The sequence below is a fragment of the Anomalospiza imberbis genome, chromosome 3 (genome assembly GCF_031753505.1).
Source record: "Anomalospiza imberbis isolate Cuckoo-Finch-1a 21T00152 chromosome 3, ASM3175350v1, whole genome shotgun sequence".
NCBI classification, from domain to species: Eukaryota; Metazoa; Chordata; class Aves; order Passeriformes; family Viduidae; genus Anomalospiza; species Anomalospiza imberbis.
In genome coordinates, this window is record NC_089683.1 from 30,257,471 (window position 1) to 30,285,204 (window position 27,734).

The window sequence follows — 27,734 nt, forward strand, 5'->3', positions numbered from 1 at the left end:
AGAACATGATGAGGAACTGTTTTGATTTTTTTTTCCCCACATGCTGAGTGATTAAGGACCTGAGTGCTGAAGACCCACTTTCCCTTTCCTTGAGCATCATTTTCTCTTCCACCCAATTTGCAATATGTTTTTTAGGCTCTGCTGGAACTCATGAAACATTCATACCTGTGGTTATATGGTACATTTTGTAGCACTTGTACTCTGGTATTACTGTGTGCCTTTAGCCACATGACATCCTTGTGTCTAACCTGAGAGACACAGATTTAACTGATGGACCACTTGGTGAATAAGGAATTGGCTGGATGGATGCACTTCAAAGCATTGTAGTCAGTGACTCAGTGTCCATGTGGAGACCAGTGACAAGTGATGTTCCTCAGGGACTGGTGTTGTGCCTGCTGCTTTTTAACATTTTTGTTGGCAACATGGACATGGATCGAGTGCACCCTCAGCAAGTTTGCCAATGACACCGAGCTGTGCAGTGGGGTCAATACACTGCAGGAAAGGGATGTCGTCCAGAGGGACATGGACAGGCAGGCCTGTGTAAACCTTACAAAGCTCTACAAGGCTAGATTCAAGGTTCTACAGATGGATCAGTGCATTCCCAGGTAGGGAATAGGCTGGGTGTGAATGGATTGAGAGCAGCCCTGAAGAGAAGGTCTTGATGGGTGTTGGTGAATGAGAAGCTGAGCATGACCCAGCAATGTGCACTCACAGTCCAGAAAGACAGACACATCCTGGGCTGCTTCAAAAGATGCATAGCCAGCAAGGCAAGGGAGTTATTCTCCCCTTCTGCTTCACTGTGGTGAGACTCCACCTGGAGCTCTGCATCCAGTTCTGGAACTCTAACAGAAGAATGACATGGACCTATTGGAGTGAATCCACAGGAGCATCAGGAAGATGACCAGAGGGCTGGACGAATCCTTCCAAGAAGACAGGCTGAGAGATTTGAGTCGTTCAGCCTGGAGAAGAGAAGGCTCTGGAGAGACCTTATAGCAGCCTTCCAATACCTGAAAATGGCCTATGAGAAAGCTATAGAGGGGCTTTTTTACAGGGGCCTGTAGTGATAGGGCAAGGGGGAGTGGCTTAAAAAGGAAAGGGTAAGTTTAGATTAGATACTAGGAATAAGTTTTTTATTGTGAAAATGATGAAGCACTGGCACAGGTTGCCCAGTGAAGCTGTGGATTCCCCATCTCAGGAGGTATTCAAGGCCAGGTTGCGTGGGGCCTTGAACAGCCTGGCCTTAATGGTGGGTGTCCCCGTCTGTGGCAGGGGGGTTGGAACTAGTGGTCTTTAATATCCCTTTGAAACCAGACCATTCTGATTGTATGATATCTGATATGCTGTTTACATGAATTATGGACCTAAATGTTTTGTGTGAAAGCATGCATGAAAGCAAGTTATTCTCTGCTTCCTTCCTCTCCCAGAATCATAATTGTCCATGATTATATGTTGTCAGAATTTTATGTCTGGCCTTAGTTAATGCAATTTCATTTCATGGTGGTCCTACTTCCTGTCTCAGACCTTCAATACTGATTCTGTACTTGGAGGTCCATTCTGATCTGCCAAAACCAAAGAAATGAGTATCCATAAACAAAAGGGAAGTGGACAGAATGATTGCACTGCTTCCTTTTTCTTGAACATATTGTAGTCAGATTTGGGTTCTTACTTGAAATATAATTGAAAAATTCAAAGGAGGCCTCATAATGTTCATAAAATCTCTCAGATGAGGAGTCTTTTTAGCTGGCTTAAAGAAACCCATGCCACATGAAATGTATTACCCATGGGCCCTAGTTTCTCTGTGTCTGCCATTGCTGTTAAGCTCTTTCTCATGCAGCCTGTGGCCAAAAATCACTTCAGGCTCTCATGTTCCAGGAGGGTCCTGGTGGTTAAAAAGGTACTTCATTGTCTGATTGTTCTGGAGGTTTCAGTTTAGGAGAATGCTGAAAAACAACTCACAAGTTCATCTGAATGCTCTGGCTAGCTGGATTAATTTTTAGGCTGTTTTGTGGGTGTTGAAGGAAACATCATATCTGAAGGAGGTTTTTGCAGCCCACCTGCTTGATGGTTGGGACTGCCCAGGGAAGCAGTACAATCGCAGGAGAGTCCCTGTGGAAGAACCCATCTATGTTAACCTCTGGAACAGCAGGCTCACTGAGGCTGGAGCAGTTGGAGGTGGTGACTATGTCTGCTGGAGGTTGTGGCCAAGTTATGGAGCTGAAGGAGGAGAGGAGCAGACTATGTGTATGGTATCAGGGAAGATGGAAAAAGGATTGAGAGTGTCTTCACAGAGACCCTGCAGAGATGAGAACCTGAATGTCCTGACTGTGCAAAACAGGGCAGCCAGAGTCTGTAGGCAGTTTTTGTATAAGTGATGGAACACTGTGTTGAGGAACACTGGAGGCTTATGACTTCTGTCAGAAGTTGTCCTTACAAGGTTGCTGTCTTACCTTGAAAAGGACAGTAAGGCAATTTCTGTGTTGAATGGATAAATGCAAATGTGGCCACCTTCAAAAAATCCCAGAATTTTAACTTGGAGAGCTACAAGCCAGTCAAGCCTTACTTCAGCCCCTGGGAAAATCATAGAGTGAGTCCTTTTGTAATATGTTTCTGGACAAATTGGTGATTGAAACAGTCAGAATGTATTTCTTAAGGGTAAATGATTCTTGACCAACTAAGTTGCCTTACTATTCTGAAATCTCTATTGTTGTGGATGACAGAGTACTGTGTCATCGACCTTGGTTTTAACAGAAAGTTCTATACAGTTTCCCATAATATTCTCATGTCCATATTGGGGCCTTACTGTCTGGATGAACTAGCAACAAATAGAAACCCAGCTGGATATTTAGGCTCAGAGTGTAGCAGTTAATGGTTCATATTCTGCCTGGATACCAGTGGAGTGCCACAGGGGTTTCTACCATTTAATGTATTTTTCAGTGACCTAAAAAGGGCAACAGCATGCATTTTGGTTTAAGTTTGCAGATGATGCCATACTGGGAAGCTCAGTAGACAGGAAAGGATTTTTATCTATAGGGACCCTGATAAATAAGGGTAGTGGGTTGACAGGAACCCTATGAAATTCAATAGGGCAAATGCAATCTCCTGCTTAGAAACAATGTACCAGTGTGGGCTGGAGTGGCAGTTCAGCAGAATACTTTGGCAATCCAGCAGATGGGAAGCTGAATATAAGACATCAGTGTTCCTTGGCAGCAAAAGCCAACAGCATCCAGCAGCCAGGAAACCAATGGGAAGTATTTCCTCTAGTCAGCATTCGCTAGGTGTCATCTAGAATACTGCATCTTTTGGACCTCTTCCATCTTCCCTGATAGGATACATATAGTTTTGGACCCCACAATACAGGAGAGGTGATTATGAGCTGCAGGGAGTTCAGCAGAGGCCACCAAAATGGTCAGGGATTGATCTGGAGCTCTTGTTCTGAGAGAGGCTGAGGGACCCGGTCTTGCTCAGCCTGGAGAAGAGTTGGCTTTAGGGGGAACCTGTTTGTGACCTTCCAGTACCTCCAAGGAGTTTATTCAGAAGATGGAGCCAGGCTTTCCCAAACACTGTGTTGGTTGGAGGATGAGAGACCTTTGGCATAAACTGAATTCAAAGACTCAGAGTGAATATAAGGAAAAGCTTTCTCATCATAAGGATAGTCAAGCAGTGAGTAGTTGCCCAAAGACTGTGTAGTCTCCACCTTTGAGGTTTCAAGACTGACTGAGCAACCTGATATGACATCATGGCTGACCCAGCTGTGAGCAGTTGCTTGGACTAGATCATCTCCAAAGATCTCTTGCAACCTCAAATATCCTGTGATCCTGTGTGTAGGAGAATGTATAGATTATGTACAGAATGAGTTCTGTGGAGACCGTAAATGGAACATGTCTTCACAGGGGCCACAAAAGTGGTTCACTTTTGACAAGTAATATATACTTTTCAAAATAAGGAATATTCAGACTTCCATGAAAGGAAAATAAAATGTAAAAAAACCTGTCTGCTTTTCTCTGCCTCCCTAGATCTTTGCAGATCTTATTTTAGCCCAGAACCAGCAAAGTCTGAAATGTTATCACCATATTCATGCACACATTCCTTTGCCTGGATTCATGTTGAATGCATCTCTGTGAAAGATTTAATAAATGGCTTCAATTTACATCATTTATGTAGTGAATAGAGCATGAAAGATGGAAAAAAACAGCTTTCAAAATATCAGTGTAGCTGTTCTATTTGGGGACAACCCTTCAAACACCTGAATTATTGCGTGTCTATTAAAGTGAAGACAGTAAGAGTGATACATGTATTCTAGGTAAACACCATGCTGGTGTTTGACAGTTTGCAAATAATTCATACAATAAATGTCCCCTAATGTAGTCTAAACACATCTCTCAGATATTTCCAACTGGGCAGCATAGATGTAATCAAGAATAATTGAAGAGCTGATTTTGTGCTATGTTAACAGAACTGTCTTCCTGAATATGTTAGGATGCCTAACATGATGGCTTTCTCCATGATCATATTGTTTGAATTGGATGTGAAAGAATGGTTAGTACTGTTTAGTCATAATCTGTCATAAGAATCTTAAATAGCTTAGAAAAAAAAATCATATTTGTGTCCCTAAGACTGATGGTATTTCAGATCTTGCAGTGATAAAGGTTTTTTGGTCTTGCTTCAGAATTACTTTCAGAAGAAGAAGTGTGCTTCCAACCTAATCATGTCAGCATCAGAACACCTGCAAAAATAGATCAAAAGAAAAAGTGGAATTACTGAGATTTACTTGCTATGAATAGCACTAGTGTGAATGCGTTAAGCAGTCATGTTGGCTGTACTGAAAATGCAACATACCCAGGGAACCAATACAAAAGAAAAGGAATTTGGGGATGTATTGACTGTTTGAGATAGCAGATTGGATATTTTCTGTAGCGTAGTGAGTGAAATACCTATGGGAATCATCAGATGGGCCCCAAGCTGGAGTATGATCATGAGAACTGCAAACACAGTAATGCTGTTCTTGTGTGGGAAATGTTGGGTTTTGTTATGACAAAAGCAAAAATCTTACTTGACTACTGTAGTCTTAATGGCTGATCATCTCCCTTGGGTGCCTGGCCTAGAAACTAGCCAGTGCAAAGTGATCAGCTCTCAAAGACTGTGCGCAGCAAAATCAAGGAGGGGACATGCTTTGGTTACCGGCGGACGTCAGTGTGGTGGGATGGGAAAGGCACCAAGCTTCTATCAGAGTTAGAGACCTTCAAAGCCTGTGCCTATAACTGCTACCTTCCACATTTCTGATAGCAGTTTGTGCTAGCTTGTGATAGTGTAATGATGTAAGGAAGCATGGCCAAAAAAAAGTGATCATCACAAGACTGCCTGAAACTGCTGGAGATGGAAAACAAACTAATTGGGTTAGAATATGCTTATTGTCAGCCCTCCTTAACTGCTATTCCTTTAGCTATTCCTTGTAGTCATTTGATGTTCCTTAAGTAGGGAAACTGTTTATTAGTCTGTTTCTTTGGCTCTGTATTTTCATTTCTTTTGCAAAAAGGCTTAAAAAAACCCCTAAACACCAGAGAAACCAAATCACAGCAAAAAATGCCGCTAAGAGTTTTTTTTAATAGTGCTCCTCAGAGCACAACAGAAATGTTAGCTCTGTCCTTCTTTTCATAACACTTCACATGTCCTGTATGTATCAGTATTTGCTGGGAACTGGAGAAGAGGCAACAATTTCCTTTAGGGCACAGCACCTAAGGAGGAGCTCACTAAAACCTTTTGATAGATTTTGTGATGACTTCATGGGTCTCAGCTGAAGTTAAGCCCTTTACATGAAGATAAAGGTATTGAAATACTTCTGTCATGACATACATTACTACTTACATTATTTTCTTCATGCTCATGTGAGCAGAGCATGAGTAGGAGCTTCATTTAACCCAGTGGAATTAGAGAAAGTGTATGGAGAATGAGATTTGCAGCCTATGTACTCTTGTTTGGTTATCAACACAGTAAAAATACTTGTTAGTGCATTAAATTACTTAAATTTGCTGCTATTTTAAAGATACTGACAAGTTCTTTTAGGTCCCAAGTCCCTCCCATCCTTCCCCAGCCTTTACCTGTGATTCCAGATCATTATTTAGCAATAATTTTGCTGAAACATGGTGTAAAAGTTTCCAATGTGTTAAATTACATCTTCAAATCTATTCTTGATAGTTGTTAGATGTTCGGACATTGAACACACCATCTTCTGACAATTTTATATGTTTCTGTTCTAGATCCTTTATATTTGTCCTGATTGAATAATGACCGGTGAAGGCACTTTGCTGCTTTCATATTTCTGACTGTGCTAATTACAACCTGCTCATGTTCATTTGTCTTTGCATGTCCCAAATATGTCCTGCTTTCTCTTCTAGATAATGGGAAATACAAAGCTCTGTTATTTGCTGCTATAGCTAAACTAAGTCAAACCAAGCAGAAGACAGGCCAAGGGAAGTTCAGACAAAGTAGGCCTGACATGTGTTGGTCCCAAAGCCTTGAAAACTCAGTGCAAAGCCTGTGGCTTGTTCCTGGAAGTGGCAATACTGGGCTGTAGGGTTGCAAGAACTGACAGGACAACTTAAGCAGTAGGCAATAAAGCATACCTTGCATTTTATTTAATTTTATTTAATTTTATTTAATTTTATTTAATTTTATTTAATTTTATTTAATTTTATTTTAATTTTCAGTTATTGCAGAGCATTTTCAGAGCATGCAGTGAGTGACTTCTTGATTTATATTTTGCCTGAGAAACTATTCTGTAATTAAAATGTTTCGCCTGTGTGGATTTTTACCTGTGTAGGTGAGGGCTCTTTAATTCCAGTTTTCCTGTTTGTTGCTGAAGCAGTGAAGCATTCAGAAAAAGACAATTTCACTTTGATTAAATGCCTAAAAGTTATCTGGTTGATAAAAAAAAAAAAAAGAAAAGAAAGAAAGAAAGAAAAAGGATGTTGCATAAGCTTTTAATATTTAATTTCTATACTCTAAGTATCCGGAAGAACATTTAGTTCCTGTTTTGAAAGATGAATGCCGTATATTGGAAAGTGTACTGAAGGCTCATTTGCAGTCACAACGCTTGTTTGCTTCTCTAGTATGTACGTGCAGGGAAGAGTAGAAAGGGTTGAGTGGGCAGTTGGCAGTCATTCATTGTCAGTGATTGCTAGTCATTCATAAAAAACTGCAGAGCTGAGAGGTGGAGCCAGCAGCAGCAGCCGCCTTTCAGGCTCTTGCAGAAGACGAGTCTGTGCAATCACAAGCGATTTGAGAAGCTGCTCAAATATGGTATGATGAATGTAATGAGAAGATGTGTGCTAAATGCATCTAATTAAAAGGGGCTGCTTAGAATAAAGAAAAATGTTTCAATTATTTTCTTCTCAAGCCTACAGTGGTTTGTGAACATGGAGATCTACTGTTGTTCAGGTAAAGGCAATAAATCACTTTCAAGGAGTGCCCTCTGGTTTATGACACCTCTGGAGTATGTCTTTTGCCTTTAAAATAAGCAGTTTTAGGAAATTAATGGGTCTTGATCCAGAGATAAAAGGGAATTTCTGAGGTGAGTAGGAATACACTTCATAATTTTGAGACAAAAATGACAGCAAACGTTTAATTTCAAGAAGAGACTGTGTCAGAAGCAGCAAGCCATCCTTTATGTTCTCACTCTAAAAATTGCTTCATCTATATTTTTCCTGTCGCTGCAATGACTGCCAATCTCATAGATGGTCTCGACAAGATTTTATCTTTTTATCCAAAGTGTGGAAATTACAGCAGCTTGAAAGACTTCAATTTTTAATTTACAAATCTGATTTATTAAAAACTGGGTGTAAGTAAAAGCTATTGTATCAGCTATTCTCTCTCTTCTAGTTTGGCCTATGCAGTTCATACCTTCTCAGAAAGCTGCAGAGCTGTCACTGCAGGCTGATCTACAACTGACTGGGACATGGTATTTTAGGCTGGGCTTATGTCCAGGCTGCCATTGTATTTAAATTTAAGGAATTCACCTGAAAGTAGAAGGTCCTTGGTTGTTAAGTTGAGGCTTAGAGTCCTAAACTCAAAACACTTACTCCCTTACAGAACCAAAAATCTTCATTGAGAAATGGAATCTTCACTCTTGAATTTCCTGTATTTGACCTATTTGCAGATGGATTCCTGTGTCCAGTACTGCAGTAAGCATGGTCTGGAAGAAAATAATGCTGGGCTAGGAGATTTCATTTAAAATGAAGCTCTGGAACACTGTCTGTGTATGGTTTAGAAGGCACTGAATGTGTTTGTTCCATATCAGATGGCAGAATTTCAAAGTGACCCCAGTCTCTCTTTAATAAATTGCTAATTAAATTGTACACTGTAGGCTCTTTGAAGCTTTTTCAGAAGCTCTGACTAAAATACATATAAGCCAAACATCACTATAGCAATATTCCAATGAAAGTGCATGTATGCTTTATCTCCCTTTGAGGAAGCTTCATGTTGTAGTTCAGGTACCTCAAACTATAGCAGTCGCTGTTTTCAGTAGGAGTGAGTGCATATCCCCTAGGGCTCTAGTTTCTCTTTGTTCTCAGGAATTTCTCAGTGCTCTCATTAGTATTAACAAGTGTAATCTATGTACATCAAAGAAAAATACACACTTGAAGAAAGAATATTCTATGTATATTCTATAATACCTGCTGAGAGATCAGTGTATGCAAGATCAGGCTCGAGGTGAGACTTCTCCAGGTGTGTTACTTTTTCTCATGGAGTGGACTGGCAGAGTCTCATGCACCAGTAAATACACCTACTTTCCTGCAGTAGACTGGTTTCCTCTTTTGAGATGGAGAAATGGCCAGTTGCTCAAGTCCAGCAGCACACAAGGAGTTTGATACCTTTCTTATCCATATGAACATGTGCAATTAATTTACTGTGTCAAAGTGAAGTGATTTACAGATGCCTAAAAAATATCTGTTCACAGGATTACATGGGTGTTAAATAAGTGTGCTTGGTTCCTTGCATTTTGAAAAATGAATGCTGTACAAATACAATTTTTAGAACCATCTCTCTTCGATTTTAAGACACATTTCAGAACAGAGGGAAGAAATCAAATGTAAGCCTGCATTGCACCTTATGATAGTTCATCTTTCAGATGTTTCAGGTAATGTATTGTCTGTTCATTTTAAGCCCATTCAGCTGGTTGATATTTGGAGGCTGGCTTGAAGTCCTCATCTATTACTGGAGAGCAGGTGATATTAGAGATAAGTGATACATAGCTGTTTATGTACAGCTCTAAACATTATGTAGGGGAATGTGATGCCCTGAAAAGAATCTCAAACCCAGGCAGGCTAGTCCCACTTTAGTAATTGAGCATCCAGCCATTAAAGGTACCTTTTTAGATTCCTAATGATCTCTTTTATTGCAACAGTCAGAAAGTAGGAAAGCAGAAGCAGCAGCAGATCCATCACAGTACTTTCTGCTGACCTACTGCTGTGGAGTACATGTATTGCAATACACTGGTTTGCTTTTAATTTCTCTCTGCAGTCAGCACTGCAGGTTTTGGTGTTCCAAAGTAGGTAGCATTTTACAATATTGAGGATTTTTTAAGAGATTCATCCTTTTAAATAAAAGAGATAAAAGCCAGTCTGTCAGTGATATGCATCTCACAGCTGTAGTCAGATTGGCAGTTTCTATTTTTAACTTGGCAGCTTCCCCATGTAGCATGCTACAGCTTTCTGTGACATTTCAGATATAGCTAATATCCTCTCAATTTTTGGGGAGGCTCATCTTATTTTTGCATCCCCCAAACAACAGCAGTGGATACTTCTGGAGAATGATGGGAAAGGGCTATGCAAAGCTGTGCAGCTCAAGTACTCTCCCTGTGTAGCCTCATCTTTTATTAGTATTAGAGCCAAAATATAGGACTGGATGGACCATTTGTCCAATCCAGTAAAGTATTTTTTGTGCTTTTATGTTGCTCTTAGAGTCCAGTGCTAACAACTAACTACAGAAATAGATTTATTTGATTGGAAAAATCATAGTCTTGCATTTGATTCTTTGTCAAATGAACATTAAAAAACCCCAAAAAACATACAAATGACTTGGAACATTAAAAAAACCCAAAAACCATACAAATGCCTCTGTGACAGAAGTGCCATAGCTGCTGCAAGGCTGAGAATCCTACCCACAGAAACATTTTTTATGTTTTATCTTTGCTGCCAGTACACATTCTAACCAATGTCTTCTCTCAGTGCAGATTTTCACAAACTGCTTCTATCTACTTGCTTGGAAATGGAAAATGGAAAAACGTGAAGGAGCTGGTAGTACTGGCTAACTGACTAGTACTCAGTTGCCATCCAGACAGCTAAAATAGGACGCCTCAGACTATGTGTAAACATCTGCAACATCACTGGCTTCTTCTAGGGTGGTTGGTTATGAGAAAAAAAAAGTTGGTTAATTGAAAGGAATAGGAAACTCTGTATCTAGACTCCCTATGGCTCAGTCTAAAGTAAATATGGACAACAAATGTGATATTCCTACATGTGCCTTTGTCTCCTGGCTATGCAAGAACCACAGAGGGACTGGCTCTAATGTGGAAGAGTAAAGTCACAGGAGACAAGTCTTTCTGTATATGAACAACAGTCTGTGATAGACTAGTGAACTTTATTTCCTACGCTGAGTAACTTTATCTTTTCCATCTTTCTAGGTAGCTGTGTATTCTGTCATTGGTTGTAGCCTGGATGCAAGGACAAAAATCTGGACAGTGTTTAAGAACTTAAAAATTCAGCTAGACTCTCTACTGAAATCTCTCACATGCCTGATAAGACTTTATCAACCTACTCAAAAACCTCCCTCTAAGCATGACTATTTTCAAAAATCATTTCCAAAGGACCTGTTTCTGTGTGAAGACAGTACATGTTTATGCATGCTTCCCCTTGTAGTTCTGTCTTATATGGCTGTAATGGAGATTTCCAGGAAAAGAGTATTTGGAGGCTTTCAGGAGAACCATAAAGAAACCCTCCACATAAGAGCTATCTTCTTAGCTTATTCTGTTGGAACTGCCATGTAATCTGGTTCAAAAATCCTTTACTCATGGAAAGCTGACCCTTTCTTCTTGTGTTACAGTAAAGTAGATAGAGTTCAAGACAGCTAATATCTCCTTCTGTGGTTTTGAGAAGAAGGGTAGCGGAACCTATTGAGGTAAACAAACTAGCTGCTTGCTTTTGATTTGGAGAATCTTCATCTGATTGATTCTACAAGTTACTGCAGAATTGTCTCCAGTAGAACTGGAGATGAGGAGGAATTTCTGACATGGGGGCAAGGGAGCACCTGAATGTGCTGGCTGAGAGCAGCACTGTGTGTGCCACGGCAGTGTTCCCCAACCTGCTTCTAGCACCCAGCCCTCTCTGACAGTTGAGCAGATGGGAAAGGCAGGTATTGCTCTCCTTGAGATTCAGAAATTAGAGCCTGACCTTGTAGGCACCCTATAAGCACCTTTTTCATTTTGAATTTGTATGAACTAGTGGCAGACAGGCCAAATCCTTTTGAAGTCCTTTCTGTTTATATTTATTTACTATTTAATATGATCTGACAAGCATAGAGCTTAGTCTCTCACAGGTGTGAGGGTTTTGGGAAACATATATCTGCTTTTCTGTAAATGTAGGGAGCTGGAAAGTGATAGCTAGACTTTTTTCATAGTGTGAGTGACATAAGCGTAAGCCACAGTCCTGTCAGATGATGGAGGGGAAGATGATAATACTGTCTGATCCAAGAGAACTTCGATAAACATCAAGTACAAAAATGTCTATTCTGTTCATGTATTCGAACTGGCCTTGCTGTAGAAAGCATTGCAGTCTCAATAGTTCTTTGCTACAGAGAAAAAAAATGAATAACCAAGAAAAGAAAAGCTGATTTAGATGCAGGAAAAAGTGTATTTGCTGCATTGTAAAGAATAAATTTGAATGCCCAGGGGCACACATGAGAAAATGGAAAGAGGATGCAAAGGATCTTGGAAGATGGAAAGGATGCAAAGGGAGTAGGAAGAATGAAGGCATATACTGTATGAATGGAAATGTGTGTGGCTTTTAACTTCTTGAACCATAGGGTACCATAGGATTTTTACTTAGAAAGTATAAATTTACCAATCTGTGAAAAATCTGCAAAAACAGTGTTCAATTCCATGTTATGATTAGAAAATGCAACTTTTTAATTCTAAGGTGTGAGGAAGGTGAAAAGTGTAATCAGAATAAATGCACCTTTTGCATATTTTTTTCTAACAAATTTATAGAGCAAAGATTTTTATGTTTTGAAGAAAATCATGTTTATTTTAGATTCCTAGATGTATGAATCTTGTATAAATATGGGGACTTGTGCTTCTGAAAATCCTGTTTTGTATTCCTTCTATCTACCAGGAGTAAGGGTAATTTGCATGAATTTATCATCTAGAAACCACAGCTGAGTCAGTGAGTTCCCCAAACAACAGATTCACCTGTAGGTGAAGGCTCTGTGCATCCATGGATTAAATATTTTTTTGATAAATCATTTATTGTCATTATACTACGATTCAGAGTGTCAGGCCTGATGTGCTAGGGGTTAGACTAAGGCTTAGACTCTTCCAGACCTGAAGAATTTTAAATGTAAACCCTGGGTTAAAATCCTGCATTACCATGAGCTTCCTATGGCAACGGTGTGCTCCATTTGCAGAATTCCCTTTCAAACAAAAGGGTTTAAAAGAAAAATCAATTTCCCCACCCTAGCTGTAGTCTTCCTGATAAACAGAAATCATCCCTTTCATAATTTTTTTTCCAATTGATTGCTTAGGTGTAATATTGAAAAGCATCATCCAGGTTTGGGTTGAGATGGGAAAGGAAGGAATTGGCAGTTTTCTGTGGGACGTCTGTGGGACTGCTGCCCTTCTTGACTGGTCTGGCTGGACTGTGAGACACCTAGGAATCCCAGACAAATAGTTACTATGTGTTAGCAATCAGCCAGCTGTCCATGTGGAGTGCAGGGATGTTTCATGCTCACTGTGGAGTCAATGGAGTCTTTGCGGAAGAGAGCACACGCGAGCACCATGCACGTGCAGTGAATCATCTGACGCGCCTTCCCGCACCTGCTCTGGCCACCTTGGTGGTCACACTTAACACATTGTTTGAGGAACACATCCGTGGGTATGCATGGGATTTTGTAGAAAGAAAAGTGAAGCCATTGCTCCTCCAGAGGGAGATGAGAAGGGGAAAACGTCTGCTGTAGTTTACCCAAATAATGTCCAGCTCTTATCACTGAGACCAGAAACATGGAAGTAATAAAACACGTGACTTACTGAATTTATAATCGGTGATGCTGCTTCAGTGCACTGAAAATCTGAAGCAGCTGGGTAAAAATCTAGTGTAGCTTTGATCCTATACCCTGGGACAAAAAAAAAATTATATTTGTATAAAATATAATCCCTATCATACATATAAAATTTAAAAAAAATAGTGATAAAGAGTAGTTAACTTAGTTCCCCATGATTTTGGGTTTAATGACAGATAAAAGTGAAGTGATTGGAGATGTCTCTCCAATTGAAGAAGAGGTGTCTCTTCTTTTTGACGTCTCTTCAGTTTTTTGAAAAATCAGTTGCCAATTCATAAAACAAATCCTCTTAGAAGACAGCCCAAATTCTAGAGGCTCTTATTTCTAGTGGCTTGTAACAAAATGAACCTGAGTATACTGAGATGTAAAGCCCAAAGCCAGAATAAATTTAGAGCAGTTGAGAGTACCCTAGAGTTCAGATAAAATATGGTACCAGGCAATCTAAGACATTATGCCTGAACAGCCAGTCACTGACTCAGAATTGAGTAGCTTGTTAGCCCATTTCTAAAACAAGCTTTTTGTTCCAGGCTCTTTCATGGGACATCTGCCATACAGACAGATTTCTGAATGCATCTCATCTAAATGCACCAAAATATGGTATTGTGAACAATGGTGGTTTTCTCTTGCTTTTGAATTATTAAGTTTATCCATGGAGTCTATGCCCAAATCACTTCTTGTTCTGTTCCATTTATCGCTGTCTTGTGGTGAAGGAGGTGGTGAGAGAGATCTGTTTCATAATTCTTCTATAAAATAAACTTTACACCTTTTTCTTGATTGAAGTATGAAATATACATCTTTGGGTATACAAGACTGTGAAAAAACACTCCTCACTTTGTCCTGCATGCCATTTTTGATCCAGTTTTTCATTCTAGGTTTTGAGGGTATCCCCATTTCTATATCTTGTTGCTTTCCTATTTCTTTTGATTTTGCATTTTTTCCATTTATTATTTACTGAATACCTTTATTCAGTACAAAGAATAATTTATGTAGCACAATAAAAGGAAGAACATTAAGTTATTAGTACAAACAACAACAACAACAAAAGGAAGAATAAAGTCTCAAAAAGGAAAAATAATACTGAATTAATACTACACAGTTAAGGTTGGTGGGAATAAGGCTTCTGCTTTATTCTCATTGGAATATCAGCTGCCCTTTTCTCCATAGTCTGGCAGCCATCACTCATGCTTCAATCCCCCATGCCTCAGTTTATGCTCTTTTTGCTCATGGCTGTAGTGCTCAAGGTCTGTCCCAAAGACCTCTCCAAGTATGTCAGTCCAAACCCCAGCCTTGCACATTGCATCAGCTGGTGAGAAATGAGCAGATGCCCTGTGAGGTCATCCAGGCGCATGGAGGGAGGGCCCTTCAGCAATGAGGGTGGGGCTCTTATGTTCTTCAGGAGTTGGAGCAAGCAGCTCTGAGGTGGAGAACAGAGCGCTGCAAGGGCTGTTGCTCCACCAGAGCAAAACAGACATGGATGGAAAAGATCATATTCTGCCAAAATAACTGTGAAAATGTCCTCAACTGCTCCTAGATCTTTTTTCTCTGTTAATATTGGCTGGTATTTTTTTTCTTTTTCAGTCAGGCTAGGGTAGAGGGAGTGGTTTGGGTTTCTCTTCTTGCCCATTGTAACATTTCTCTGGAGCACAGACTAGGTCATGTTTTGGTGTAGGCTGAAGCCCAAGCAGAACTTAATCTGGCTGTGCCATAAAAAGCAATAAAAATGTTTCTGTAAAAAAATCAGCAATAAAAGGAGGCCCAAGGATAGTCTCCAGACTTTATTGGATACAGGACGAGACATAGTGACAAAGGATGATGAGAAAATGGAGGTTCTTATTGCCTCATTTTTTAATAACAAGACCAGTTACTCTCTGGATACCCAGACCCCTGAGCTGAAAGAAGTGCCAAGTCCTGCTGTTGGGTCACAACAACCCCATGCAGTGCTACAGGCTGGGTGTGCAGAGTACTCAGTGGAAAAGGTCCTGGGAGTCTCCTGGTCAACAGCAGCTGAACATGAGCCACCGTGTGCCCTGGTGGCCAAGAAGGCCAATGGCATCCTGGCCTGTATCAGCAATAGTGTGGTCAGCAGGACCAGGGAAGTGATTCTTCCCCTGTGCTTAAGACTGATGAGGCCATGCCAGAGCTGGTGAAGGGTCTGGAGCACAAGTCCTGTGAGGAGCAGCTGAGGGAGCTGGGTGTGTTTAGCCTGGAGAGGAGGAGGCTCAAGGGAGACTGTATCAGTCCCAGTGATCTTAAGGGTCTTTTCCAGCCTAAATAATTTGATGGTTCTGTGATATTGTTGATTTACAGCATACAAGAAAGCCAGAAGAAAGACCCTATTGCAAGCCTACCATGTTTTTCCAGAGCCTCTGTAATTGTGAGGGGCCTAGACAGGAGAGTGGAAAGCTGTTTACAAGCTTTCTGGAAAGCTTTGTCTGCTGTTGAGGAGGAAGAACCACAATTCTGAGGAGGCCCTTATGTATTTCCTTACAGGGACTTACTGGTTTGCATCCTTGGTCTGGTGTATGACATCTACAGTGAGATGTAGGGCAGCTGACAAATCACAGATATTTTCTATATTATTAGCTTTGTAAAGCGATAAAGTTTGAAATTTCTGTAGAAAGGAGCAGACCATGTAGGGTAGTTTCTTCAGGATGCCCTTAGAAATTAAAGCCAGGCTTCTCATTTACATCTTGGATGTAAATACATTGGAAAGCTCCCTCTTTAAGCAGACTCTTGTGAAGCTCTGTGAGCATTGCTTACCATGGAAATATTTCTTTACCTCCTAAAGTCTCAAAACAGTTTATTTCCTGGCATATTTTTTTTGGTCATATGAGTCTGTGGAAAGGTAATTTATCTTGATTATTGGCAACAAAAACACGCCATGCCACATGCTTCTCCAGGATCTAGTTGTCTGATTAAAAGTTTGTCATGCCGAAAGAGAATCAAATAGTAGCAGTAGTAACATTATGCTCTGGTCTAAAAGAAGAGTTACTGGCTTATAAGCAATTTACTTTTCTCTTGTTTTTTCAGCTTGGATACCTGTGGAATTAGTGACTCTTCTAGACATGATTTCAAAACAGCTTCAGGGGAGAAAACTTCTTTCTGTTGGTCAGACGGTTCTGTCTTAAAGCAATGGTGACATGTTACTATGTATTGTTACTGCAGTTTAAATTTTGCTTTTTAATACCTCACTTTTCTGCAGGTGATGGTGATGATAGCATGATTTTAAAATGTGCACAAGTTGTCTATCTTCATGAAGCAGACCTTTAAGATCAGGGGAACAGCAACACTGAATAAGTGCACAGAGTAGCTAGGGAGGCATGAATGACAGAAAATATTTCACATGGAATATTCTATGCTAGCACCCAAAACTACATTTCAGGTAGCATTTAAAGTGTAGGATTTTGCAGATTTAGAAGGTTGATGAAATTAAAAGACAAGCTGCAATGAAGTGACAGGCTTGAAATGCTGTGACAACATTTGTTAACACAAAAAGGAAACAAAATACAAAATTTTACCAAAAATAGCTAACACCAGAAGTTTGGAAATGTTGTGTAGTATTTATTTTTCAAATGAAGTTCTGTGGTATTTCAGCTGTGATTCGTAGATGGCTTCTAAATCTTTTGATTGCAGTAGCAACTGTATTTTTGCTTAACGCATGTGTTCAGATGGAACACATTTGAATTCTGAACTGGAAAGCACTTTCAAATGAAGTGCCCCTTGAGTCCAGAAGTGGACTTGCTGCTGATCACATCTGTAATTGTGAAGGTTTTAGGTTTGATGGATGAGAGATAGCAATGCCCACAAGCCAAAATGTTTCAGAAGTCAGGCAGAAAAAATGACTGAGTTTGGCTATGATGCCCGAGACCACATTTTGGTTTTACATTTTTGTACCTGGAATCCGAAGTTTGGGCAGATATATCTGACGGGACTGACCATGACCAGGAGTACATATCCACAGTGTACCAGCCCTCCTTAAAAAGGTCATTTTGGAAAAAGTCTTATGGTAACAAAGCTTGAGCTTGGAGGAAGGCTTTGTACTACCGCTGCATGTGTGTTGGTCAGGAAGCCTGTTCGAGAAGATTCTTTCGTGATTCTTTCCTGTAGGAGAAGGTTCTCCCTTCAAGGAATGAACAGAAGCAGCTTGGCTTAATGGAGGGTTTTGTAGTACAGAAAAAAATCTCTCCAGTCTGACTTTACTCCTTCTTAGCAGAGGAATGATGACCTCTTCTTCTGAATTTCCAGGGCATTAAAGGAGATTAGAAGGTGTTCTGTGTGTTTGATACTGACTGCATCTGATGATGTTTCCTAGGACCACAATATTTTCTTTGTATTATCTGAGAAAACCAGGAGATCTGTCTAGGTAGTAGAAAAGGAGAGAATGCTTCAGTAATTGCTCTGCTGCTTAGTGTCTAGGGGATTTTCTTAGTTTGCCTTTATCACCACCTTTCTGCTGTGTCTTGATGTAATTTGATGTTTTAATTTTTTTTTTTTTTTTTACTTGGACCTTGCAATTTCAGAGAGATAATTCCATGAGTTTGACATGTTATGACAGAAGCCAGGAGAAATACATTTTAAAAATAAAAAATGTAGTTATTTTTTTTGTTAGACTGCAAGTACAAAAAATGAACTAGTCATGTGATTGTCATCTATTGTTTTCAGTGGTCAGAGTTAATGCTATTCTGGGTGTCCTTACTCTGTATTTAGACCCATGTGATTTAATAAGTTATTTTCAAATGCAGCCATTCCACTGCTTTTTCATGCTAGGAACAGTTACAGGGAGACTTGCAATGTCACTGCAATGTATTTTTTAATATAATTGAAATGTGCTCCATTCTGAACTGTTTTACCATCACTTTTTTGTAGTCGAGTTTACACAGCATGTAATTTTTTCCTTATACTGCATTATCTATATTCTAGTTACCCAATTAAGAGAAGTAGGAAAGAACACTGAGCCAATTAAATGAGCAAAATGACTGTTCTGAGGGTCTATTTAACAAGTTCTTTTACATCAAAAACTACAATATTAATCGATGGAGAATTTCTTCAGTTCTGATAAAAATGACAACCTGTTACACATCTATGCTGGAGATGTACGGTGCTTTCTCAAAATACTGTTGCAGTTGACCAACAAAATATTCCAGTCCTCTGTGGACAAAAGAGCTAATAAACTTACAAAAACATCTTTATAAACTACAATTATCTTTTTGGAGTGCAAGATAACTATTATTTTTTGGGTTTAAAATATCTAAGGAAGAGAACTGTTCAAAAGTGTTAAACCACTTTACCCTGTGGTAAAGAAATCAGTTAGTGTTTAAAAAAATCTGTAGGAAATTAGCATTTTTATTGCAATAAAAGCATTAGGCAATGTTTTATCAGCTTGTGACGAGTATCACAGAAATGACTCATTGATTAACAGTGTTCTGGGTAAATAAGCACACTTTAAAATTTTGCATCTCAGTGTTAAATGCACATGTAACTTTAAAATACAGTTTTAATTTGCACTCCTGCCTCCATATTATTAGCATTTAAAACAAAAACTAATTAGTGCCTCCATATTACTAGCATTTAAACCAAAAGACTAATTAGTAATTCTAATTTAGTCATGTCTCTGTTAATAGGATTCAGTCACAAATATAAATGATTTATCATCTATTGTGAGTATAAAGCATTGGAAGGACAAATAATCATTTAAACAATTATGTCTATTTTTACTCCATAGATTTGATCCTGGTATGCCTTTTATGAGCATCCTGAGTAAACTGTAGGTGGGTGAGAAATTAATTTCCTAAATTCTCTCTTTTTTCATGGTGGTAATAGAAAGTCAATATTTTACAGAGGCAAAGTGGATCTGCCATAGGTAAGTATGTGTTGTTGTATGGAAGATGTTAAATGTAATTCCAAAGTGGTAGTGTAAGTAATGACTACAAATACATTTATTAATCTAAACTCCAGAAAAGTCAGATAGGAAATATGAACTCAGTAATAGGCTGTCACTTTGAATCCCATGATAAAATAAAGCAGAATTGAATATGTATCACTAAAATAAATCAATGAAACTAAGTATGCCTGGTAATATATAAAGTGTTTAGGAAACAAGATCTGAATCTGTGCTTTAAATTATAAGTAAACCCCAACCTTCATATAGGAAGGGGAAATGTTCTGTAATGAAGTGATCATTTGATAAATTTTGTTAGTTATTAAATCAAATTCGGTTCTTTCAAAGTATTTCCAATTGGGGTGTTCCACATACATGTACAGTACAAGCATGGAACTAATGCTGAAGCAAGAGAGCGGATCTGGAAAAGTAGTAAGATGAGAGAGATGTTTGCTATATAAGGCTTGCAAATGTCCGTAGTTTTGCTTCCAACATGTCTTTGCAATATGTCCTTCTGCATTTCAGTGTTGTTATTTAGAAATCTCTTAAAATCATTGCACAGGCAAAAATGCTTCAGCTTTGTTTAGTTCAGCTTGCTTTACTGAATTGCAGTATTCACATCAACAACCAAACACACCATAAAACATGCTGGAGAATTAAACCTGCATCATTCCTGCTTCCATTTTAGCAAAGGATGATAATTAAGTTGTTCAGAACTGCTGAAATGCAAGAATCAAAATACTGTTTGACTACCTCTGGAGGGTGAATGATTACATTGCATTACTGTGATTTAAAGTGAGAGATTGCTGCTTTCCCTTCATTATGGATTTTTTTGGTTTGAGTTTGGGGGCCACGTGTCAGAATTTTACTCCTTTCCTATATTGATTCTCATCTTCCAGCTACAAGGAGCCAGTTGAGACTCCTGTCAGCATTTGCTTTTGTTACCAAAAGCTAGTAAAGTGATAGATTAAGTACCAGCAATCTTATCTTATCATATTTTCTTTTCTTTTCTTTTCTTTTCTTTTCTTTTCTTTTCTTTTCTTTTCTTTTCTTTTCTTTTCTTTTCTTTTCTTTTCTTTTTTTCTTTTCTTTTCTTTTCTTTTCTTTTCTTTTCTTTTCTTTTCTTTTCTTTTCTTTTCTTTTCTTTTCTTTTCTTTTCTTTTCTTTTCTTTTCTTTTTTTCTTTTCTTTTCTTTTCTTTTCTTTTCTTTTCTTTTCTTTTCTTTTTTTCTTTTCTTTCTTTTTCTTTTCTTTTCTTTCTTTTTCTTTTCTTTCTTTTTTCTTTTTTCTTTTTTCTTTTTTCTTTTTTCTTTTTTCTTTTTTCTTTTTTTTTCTTTTCTTTCTCCTAGCATAGACTGCAATTTCAAGCATGTGTGAGTGTGCCATTCACATCTTTGATTTGGGAAGCTGGTATTCTCGAGCTGGGGGGAAGCAGTCACTTTGTCACCCTTTTCCTTACACTGATCTTATCTCAATAAGAGTTGCTAGAATTAACTCTGCTACTGCTTTGGGACTTCTGCCCAGATGGGGAAGTGTCCGGGATGTATGGGGCTGGCTGAAGAGAAGCAGAGCTCAGAGGGGAAAAATCCTCTCTTAACAGGTTACAGAGTGAGAAATTACACTATCCAGTTTTTTTTTTTTTTCCAGAGAAGTAAACTTCATACTTAGAATAAAACCAAGCCAAGGTCTTAACCAGCAGATTTTAGTGATACCCTAGAGAGTGGGGTTCTGAAGGTACTCTAAGGTATAAGCAAGAAAGAGGCTTTTTCTTCATTTTACTTTACAATATTCTGATGCAGTAAGCATTTTATTTTCATGTTTGCTTCTTCACTTGATGATAAACTCTGCTACACAGAACAAAGGAATTTCTTGGTTTAGAACTTTGCATAGCCTTAAGCCAAAGCTACTGCTGATCATAGATTGTTAAAATGTATACCTTTAGAGCTGTTAAATTTCATTAAGATATTTTGTTTGAGATTGTCAGTTGTTGGAATAAATGCTTTAAGATTTTCTGGCTTTTGCCTCTTATAAATTCAAGAATGTTTTAAAAATGTAAGTTTTTAAGCTCAAGGTATGTACACCACTTCTGCTTATGCACTTCAGAGTGGTATACTGTAATAGACATATTTCATAGTACTGCACTATATACATATTCAGAAAAAGTAATAATTTAAAATGACGTAATTAAAATTTAATCAGAAAGCAATATTCCTTTTAAGTTATTGGCATGGTTTTTTGCAAGAAGTGGAAAGTGTTTCAGCAGCTAAAACCAGCAACCTCCCATAAGCCAATTATGTGATGTGCCCTTAGATCATATTGAATGCAACATCAGCTTGGCATTTTGGCTACCAACGCCATACGTGTTTAAAAATATTTGTCATGTTCTTCAGAAATTCACACAGTTTGTCATTATTGTGCTGCACATGCAATCTGATTTCATGTTCTACTTGCTTTTGTATGCTGTGGTCCTCCAGCAAAGCAAGCAGCAATATTGGAGAAGAGAGGAAAAAAATTCCCATTGACAGTATCTGTGCATAGAGCACTCTCCCATTTCCTGAGATGGTACCAGGTTTTTGGGTTACACTGTTCTTCATTGTTCAATTGTCCAGCCATATGCACTGAGTTATTTTTACTCCTGTGGACTGTAACACCCTTATCAACAGAATGGTGATAATTCTATTTTTTTAAAGCATCTTGAAATCTGTCAACTGATATAAGAGCCATTTGAAATAATGAATATCTTCCTTCCTTCCTTCCTTCCTTCCTTCCTTCCTTCCTTCCTGCCTGCCTGCTTTCCTGCCTGCCTTCCTGCCTTCCTCTCATCCTTCTCAGTATGGTGAATTATCTATTATTGTCTTGTAGTATATGGTCTATCTGAGTCTTTGTCTTCCCTCTGAGCATCTTGATAAATCTTGAAAGGAATAATTTAAACTCTTTACAGCTACTGAAATTTTAATAAGATTACTTGTTCTGATAATATACTTCTCTTTCCCATTAGAGTGTATGTTTCAGGTAAATTTGATTGCCTCTTTAAGCTATGTGCACCTTGAGAAGTTATTTTAAAATAATTTAGATTTGTTTTATACTACTGTAAGTCAAATGATTTTTTAAGCCTTAAGCATAGTGTGAGGCAATACAAATTACCAGCCATGGTAGCTTTTTTTGATGTAGGTAATATTGTACCAAAACTTGGGTTGATTCTGATGTCAGAAGATTGTGGTTAGAGCTAGATTTTTTTGGTTGCCTTTTAAATTTAAAAATATGGAAAAGATGCTGAATGTAAAAACTATTCTTAATGAAGCAATTATGGCAAAATAGAAAAGCATTAAAATGGAAAGTAAACCACTTTCTCACTGTCCTGCCCATTGAAGTGAAGATTTGCCGGCCTTCCAGTGTGCTGTGGGATGTGCTGCTCTGAGCATTGTTTCTCTCTGTTGTTGGTAACTGCATGGTGTATGGTGTATTGGTTTTTTTTGAGGACAGCTGGCTGTCCCAGCTACCAAAGAATGAAAAAGCTATCAGAAAATACAGCAAGTTAGACCAAATGCCTATTAACTTCATGCCATGTGAAGTTCATGAATTTCCATAATTGAAGATAATCAAGAACTTGATTGGACATGGTCCCAGGTGACCTGCTGTAGTAGACCATGCTTGAGCAGGGTGAGGATGAGGGACCTCAAGCAGTCCTTCTGAAGCTCAAGGATTCTGTGATTCTCTAAAATTAAATTCAGCAGAATTCCCCCAAATCAGGGCATGTCTGTCTGTGTTAGTTTTCCTAGGTCTCTGTCTTAAATGAATAATTCTTCATGAAATTGTCAAAATAATTTTCTGGATTTTTATTTTCATTTAGAAATATCATCAGGATGACACTATTTAAAGTGTTACAGTTCTGTGTAAATATTTCAACATCCTCATTATTGTAATGCTTCACTATCAGGAACACAGAATGCTTTGTTTCTTGGGAACTTCCATTAGTTTCTCTTACAGCCCTGTTAAATAAGGATTGTACTTTGAATTCACATAATGCATAATCATTTTACTCAGCCAGATTCACATTCAGCCAGAGGTTCATAAACCATTTTACTGTTGACTGGATGTCACAGTCAACAGTGTAAAAAGTGATAGACATCATCATTAGCAGTGGTCTTGACAGAAACTAATACTCTTGGCGTGGGAAGTGATCATGTCTGTGTCAGGCTGCTTGCCAGTCTGAAGTCATTAATGGTACTTGTACTCAGAACAGCTACTCTAATGGCCTTTTCTTAAGGTCTGCATTATGGTAAATCCCATTGCTGTAATTCTAGTCCTCCTACCAGACCTCCTGACTGGCAGAACTTGGAACATGGTACAAATATAAGTGTTGGCCTCAAATGTTTCTTTTTAAGATAAATGCTTTAATAATGCAAACCATTTTTACATTCATTATTACTGTCATAGACTTTATTATATGAACCAAGCATATTTTAGGGGGACCTTAACTGCCCTTAGGAGCTTTCATCTTTTTGAAGTTACAGCAAATAAAGAACTTACCACTTCTCAAACCACATGTATAGATAGATCTCTGTTTCTGCTACTAATATAACATGAAGACAATGCAAGGAGAAGTCAGTGTCTGAAAACTCATAACTCTGCACGTGGTTTGGAGTGAGATTCTTCTCATATACATTTTCTTGTCATCTGAACTTTCTTCTTCTTAGTGCTGATAAAAAGTGGCGGTCATCCCACCACATAAGTGGCCGTCACAAAAAGTACTTTTAGTGGGCTTGTAAACTGAGAAAGCATCTGTAATAATTTGAATGGTAATCCTTTGTATCTTTGTCTTTCACCATTAACTATTGAGAGACTACAGGTGACTAGTTCCTTGTTTTTATAAAACAAAATTATTTTAGAATAACTGAATCACTATTTCTCTCCTAAACCATAGGGCTTTAAGAAATTTCTCTATATTAGACTGACAGCTGCTGTATTTATGTAGGTAATTTATTTGTGTTTTTACTTCTCCATCTCAAAAGGAGAAATGGAATAAATGTATCATAGAAGTAGGAATCTCCACCAGGAAACTCTACTCAGAGTTGAGTCTTTGAGTGAAAGTACCCAACTTTCGTCAAGCTGAACAAATGAAGTGGTAGCAGAAACCTTCCAGTAAGCTAAATTTATGTTTGACTAGGCCAGACTCGGATAATTTAAAATAAGATAATTGTTTTACTGGGGGAAACTCTGATCTGCCAGGTGAATCTTACTTGAGCCTCTTAAAAAGGTCCAACTTCAGAATTTTCCTGAGCCATGCAAACCATGCAGTTTCCCCTCATGTCCAGAACAGTGCCCTTCCTTCCAGTCCATCAGAGGTTTGCCTTGGAAGTGTTTCTGGCAGCTTTTCAAATTTAGATTTCTTCAGTGTCCTCCCTTTCTGATGGTCCATGTAAGGAGCTGCCAGTGCAGAGGAACTCTAAGGAGCAGAGCAGTCTCTTGTGTGGCCCCAGAGAAGTAGGTAGATCAACACAATGGGGCAATGGGGTGGCTTTCCTCCTCTTCTTCACTTGCATCCTTTCTGGGTTAAACACATACAAGGTAGGTACATGAAAAACTGAAAACAAACTAAATAATTCTACCATCTGCTACAAGCCATCAAAACAGAAGTAGGATAAAATATGAATTCATAATAGCTTTAAAAATATAGTGCAATTTAGAGAGTAAGCAGGTGAATGTTTATGTAACTTAGCTTGCCATGGGAAAACTAAGTCATGTATTTTTGACGTGTTAATGGTTTTACAGCTTCTTAAATAGAATTGGAGAAATTTATCCAGATACCATTTCAAATAGTCACTGTCATCATAGAACTAGGGAAGGCTCTGTAGGTGCCTTTCTTCCTGAATAGATGCACAAATACAACTTCTGTAAATTGCAGCATATAGGTATTGTTGCTCTCTTTTCTTCCATAAATTGGTGGGTTTAATTAATCTTTTTGTTTCTGGTCGAGTTGCTTCTCTTTTGGCTGACTTCACTCCCTGTAGGAGCTTTTCTATCCAGTGGTGCAGAAAACCATGTCTGTGATAAGAAGCTTGATGAATCACAAATAGGAATAATTTATAAGGGAATTGTGCTTGTACTATACAGGATATGCAAATGAAATGGGTCATGGGACAATGATTTTTGTAGTGGGACTTAGTACAGACTCAGATGCAAGACCTGGAGATCAAACATGATCTACAGTGGTGGGGGATATTGATATTTTTGTTATGTGTTTACTTATGATAAGCTTGGCTATCTTTTAGAAAGTTTCAAAGGGACTTAGGGTGCTTATGAGCAGTATAGTAACCAAAGGACTGGCTATTCACTAAACTCTTCTATATTCCTTTTTTTAAAAAAAATTATTTTACAGGGCAATGATTTTTATTTTTCTCTGCAATTTGTGTATGTGTGTAAAAAGGCATGTTGCTGAACTCTAAATTTCTTTGGATTGCTTCTGAAGAAAACACAAATTTTGGCAAAGAACAACTTCTAGGTTTCCTTAGCTAAAATATTAGGATAAATAGTGTTGATCCTGTTTGAACAAAAAAACATTTGTTCTTCAAGAGTGAAAGCTGTTCTTCACAATACTGGAGTTTTCTGTGGACTTTGCCTTTCAAGTGTGAGATGTTTCTGGAATTCAGGCCATGGTTTCACAGTAGGCAAGAACAGGATAAGGGGAATTCTTGATCTTAAGTCATTGCATTAATACAAATTAATGTGGAAATTGGTTCCTTTTTATTACAGCACAATTTCAGAATCAGTAACTTATGGAATGTACTTACTAAATAATGTCTGTCTAGTTGAATAGATTTAATTGTGCTTCACTGAGAAGGATCCCCTTTGAGGATTTCTTTCTTATCAATAACATTTGTATTTAGAAATATGTATATGTGCAAAAAGATGTAAAGTAATATTCTAAACTGCTAACCTAAAATTAAGAGTGTGGATGTGGAAAAATTATTCATAAAGTACATCAGATGGGCTACTTATTGCATTATGATAATTAAGAACATATTTCTCATGAATTGAAAACCATTTTTAGAAAGCCAGGTGGTGCTAAAGTTGGGACTGAGTCAAGAGACATCATACTTGCAAATGAGGGAAGCGGTGATAAGTAACACATTGTGCTGTTGGTAAGAATTGTTGACCCAATCTGCTCTGTGCTCTTCAAGTCATCCATCAGGTCTTCAAACTACAGCATGTTTCTCTTATAGCGCATAAACGGTTTCTTGCTTGTTAACTGTTTGTTAATAAAGAATTAAGAGTCTAATAGGATAAGCCTAGAATGATGCCCTTTCTCATGATTTCAAGGAAAGACTATTTTAGTCTACTCAAATGGAAGAAATTTCTTTCTTGCCCTGGTTGGAGGTGGTTTGTCCTTAATAGAGGGGTTTACAGATGTGCCAAAGTTGGTCTCCAATTCTATCAGATCCAGCAGTTAACTGAAGGATGGACACAAAGTTTGTGCACTCAGCTAAATATGACAGGAGCACATCCTTTTAGCTGTGCATATCCTCATTTGTTTTTTGTTGTATATTGCAGTACTTCCTGCTGCAGTCTACAGCAGAGTTCAGTCTTTTGAACTATTTTGCAAAGAAAATGCCAGCATATTAAGCAGTTGCCTTGAAATGTGCAGTATAGAAAACTGAATGTTGGTGTTAATATATGTTGCCTGTGAGCCTTGGCAGTCCAGTGTTGTCAATTTTCTAGTAAACAGGAACCCAATGTAAATGATACTTGGGTTATTTTCAGCTAAATCATTCAGCAAAGATAGTGAGTAGTTAACCTTAAGGTATTTTTCATAAGTCTCTCCCAAGTAGTTAGTGTTGCATGTTCAGTGCTGTCTTTTAGTACACTGGGTGCTGGGTCCAGTGCTGTTTAACCTCTTCATTAACGAGCTGAACTGCAAGACAAAATGAACCTGTAGCATGTTCACAGATGACACAGAACTGGAAGGAATAGCTGATGCATGAGATAAGTGTGTTGCAATTCAGAAGGACCTGAACAGGCTTGAGAACTGGGCAGACAGAAAATTTATGAAGTTCAACAAAGGAACATACAGTCTTGCATCTAGAGAGTAGTAACTATAGGCACTGGTACAGGCTAGGGAATTAACATCTCTAGAAGGCAGTCTTCTAGAAGAGGACCTGGAGACTTCATCCTTGGAAACCTGCACTAACTGACCCTGCTTGAACAGCAAGGTTGGACAAGAAAATCTCAAGATATCCTTACCAACCAAAATGATTCTGCATGAGAAACAAAACGTATTACACATACTATTGAAGGGATATATTCAAGAGACAGAGATGTAACAGAAAATGAAAGGGAGATTTTTAGATTTTATCTTAATAAAGTTTAAATTTCCCATTTGGTAAAATGGAGGCTTTGAAGATGACTTTATTTCCTCCCTCGCACTCCGGGAATCTTTTGCCTGGGGTCACTTGCATTTTCTCTGTCCATGGGTTTCTTGCCACTGCTGGTGCAGCCATCCTTTATCCTGACCTAAGCATCAACATTTCTTT

The 27,734-nt window shown here is 38.4% G+C and overlaps 1 protein-coding gene across 43 annotated transcripts in view; it reads left to right on the top strand.

Moving 5' to 3' along the window:
- The window catches only part of RIMS1 (regulating synaptic membrane exocytosis 1), a 296,320-nt gene that overhangs the window by 52,487 nt on the left and 216,099 nt on the right, over positions 1-27,734 (top strand). For 41 of the 43 annotated variants that reach the window (XM_068183776.1, XM_068183805.1, XM_068183804.1 and 38 more), the window contains exon 2: positions 16,357-16,434. The exons of the other annotated variants lie outside the window; for them this stretch is intronic. In XM_068183776.1, the coding sequence (XP_068039877.1) occupies positions 16,357-16,434 (78 nt within the window). The remainder of the gene's footprint in view (positions 1-16,356; positions 16,435-27,734) is intronic. 43 annotated transcript variants of the gene reach the window in all.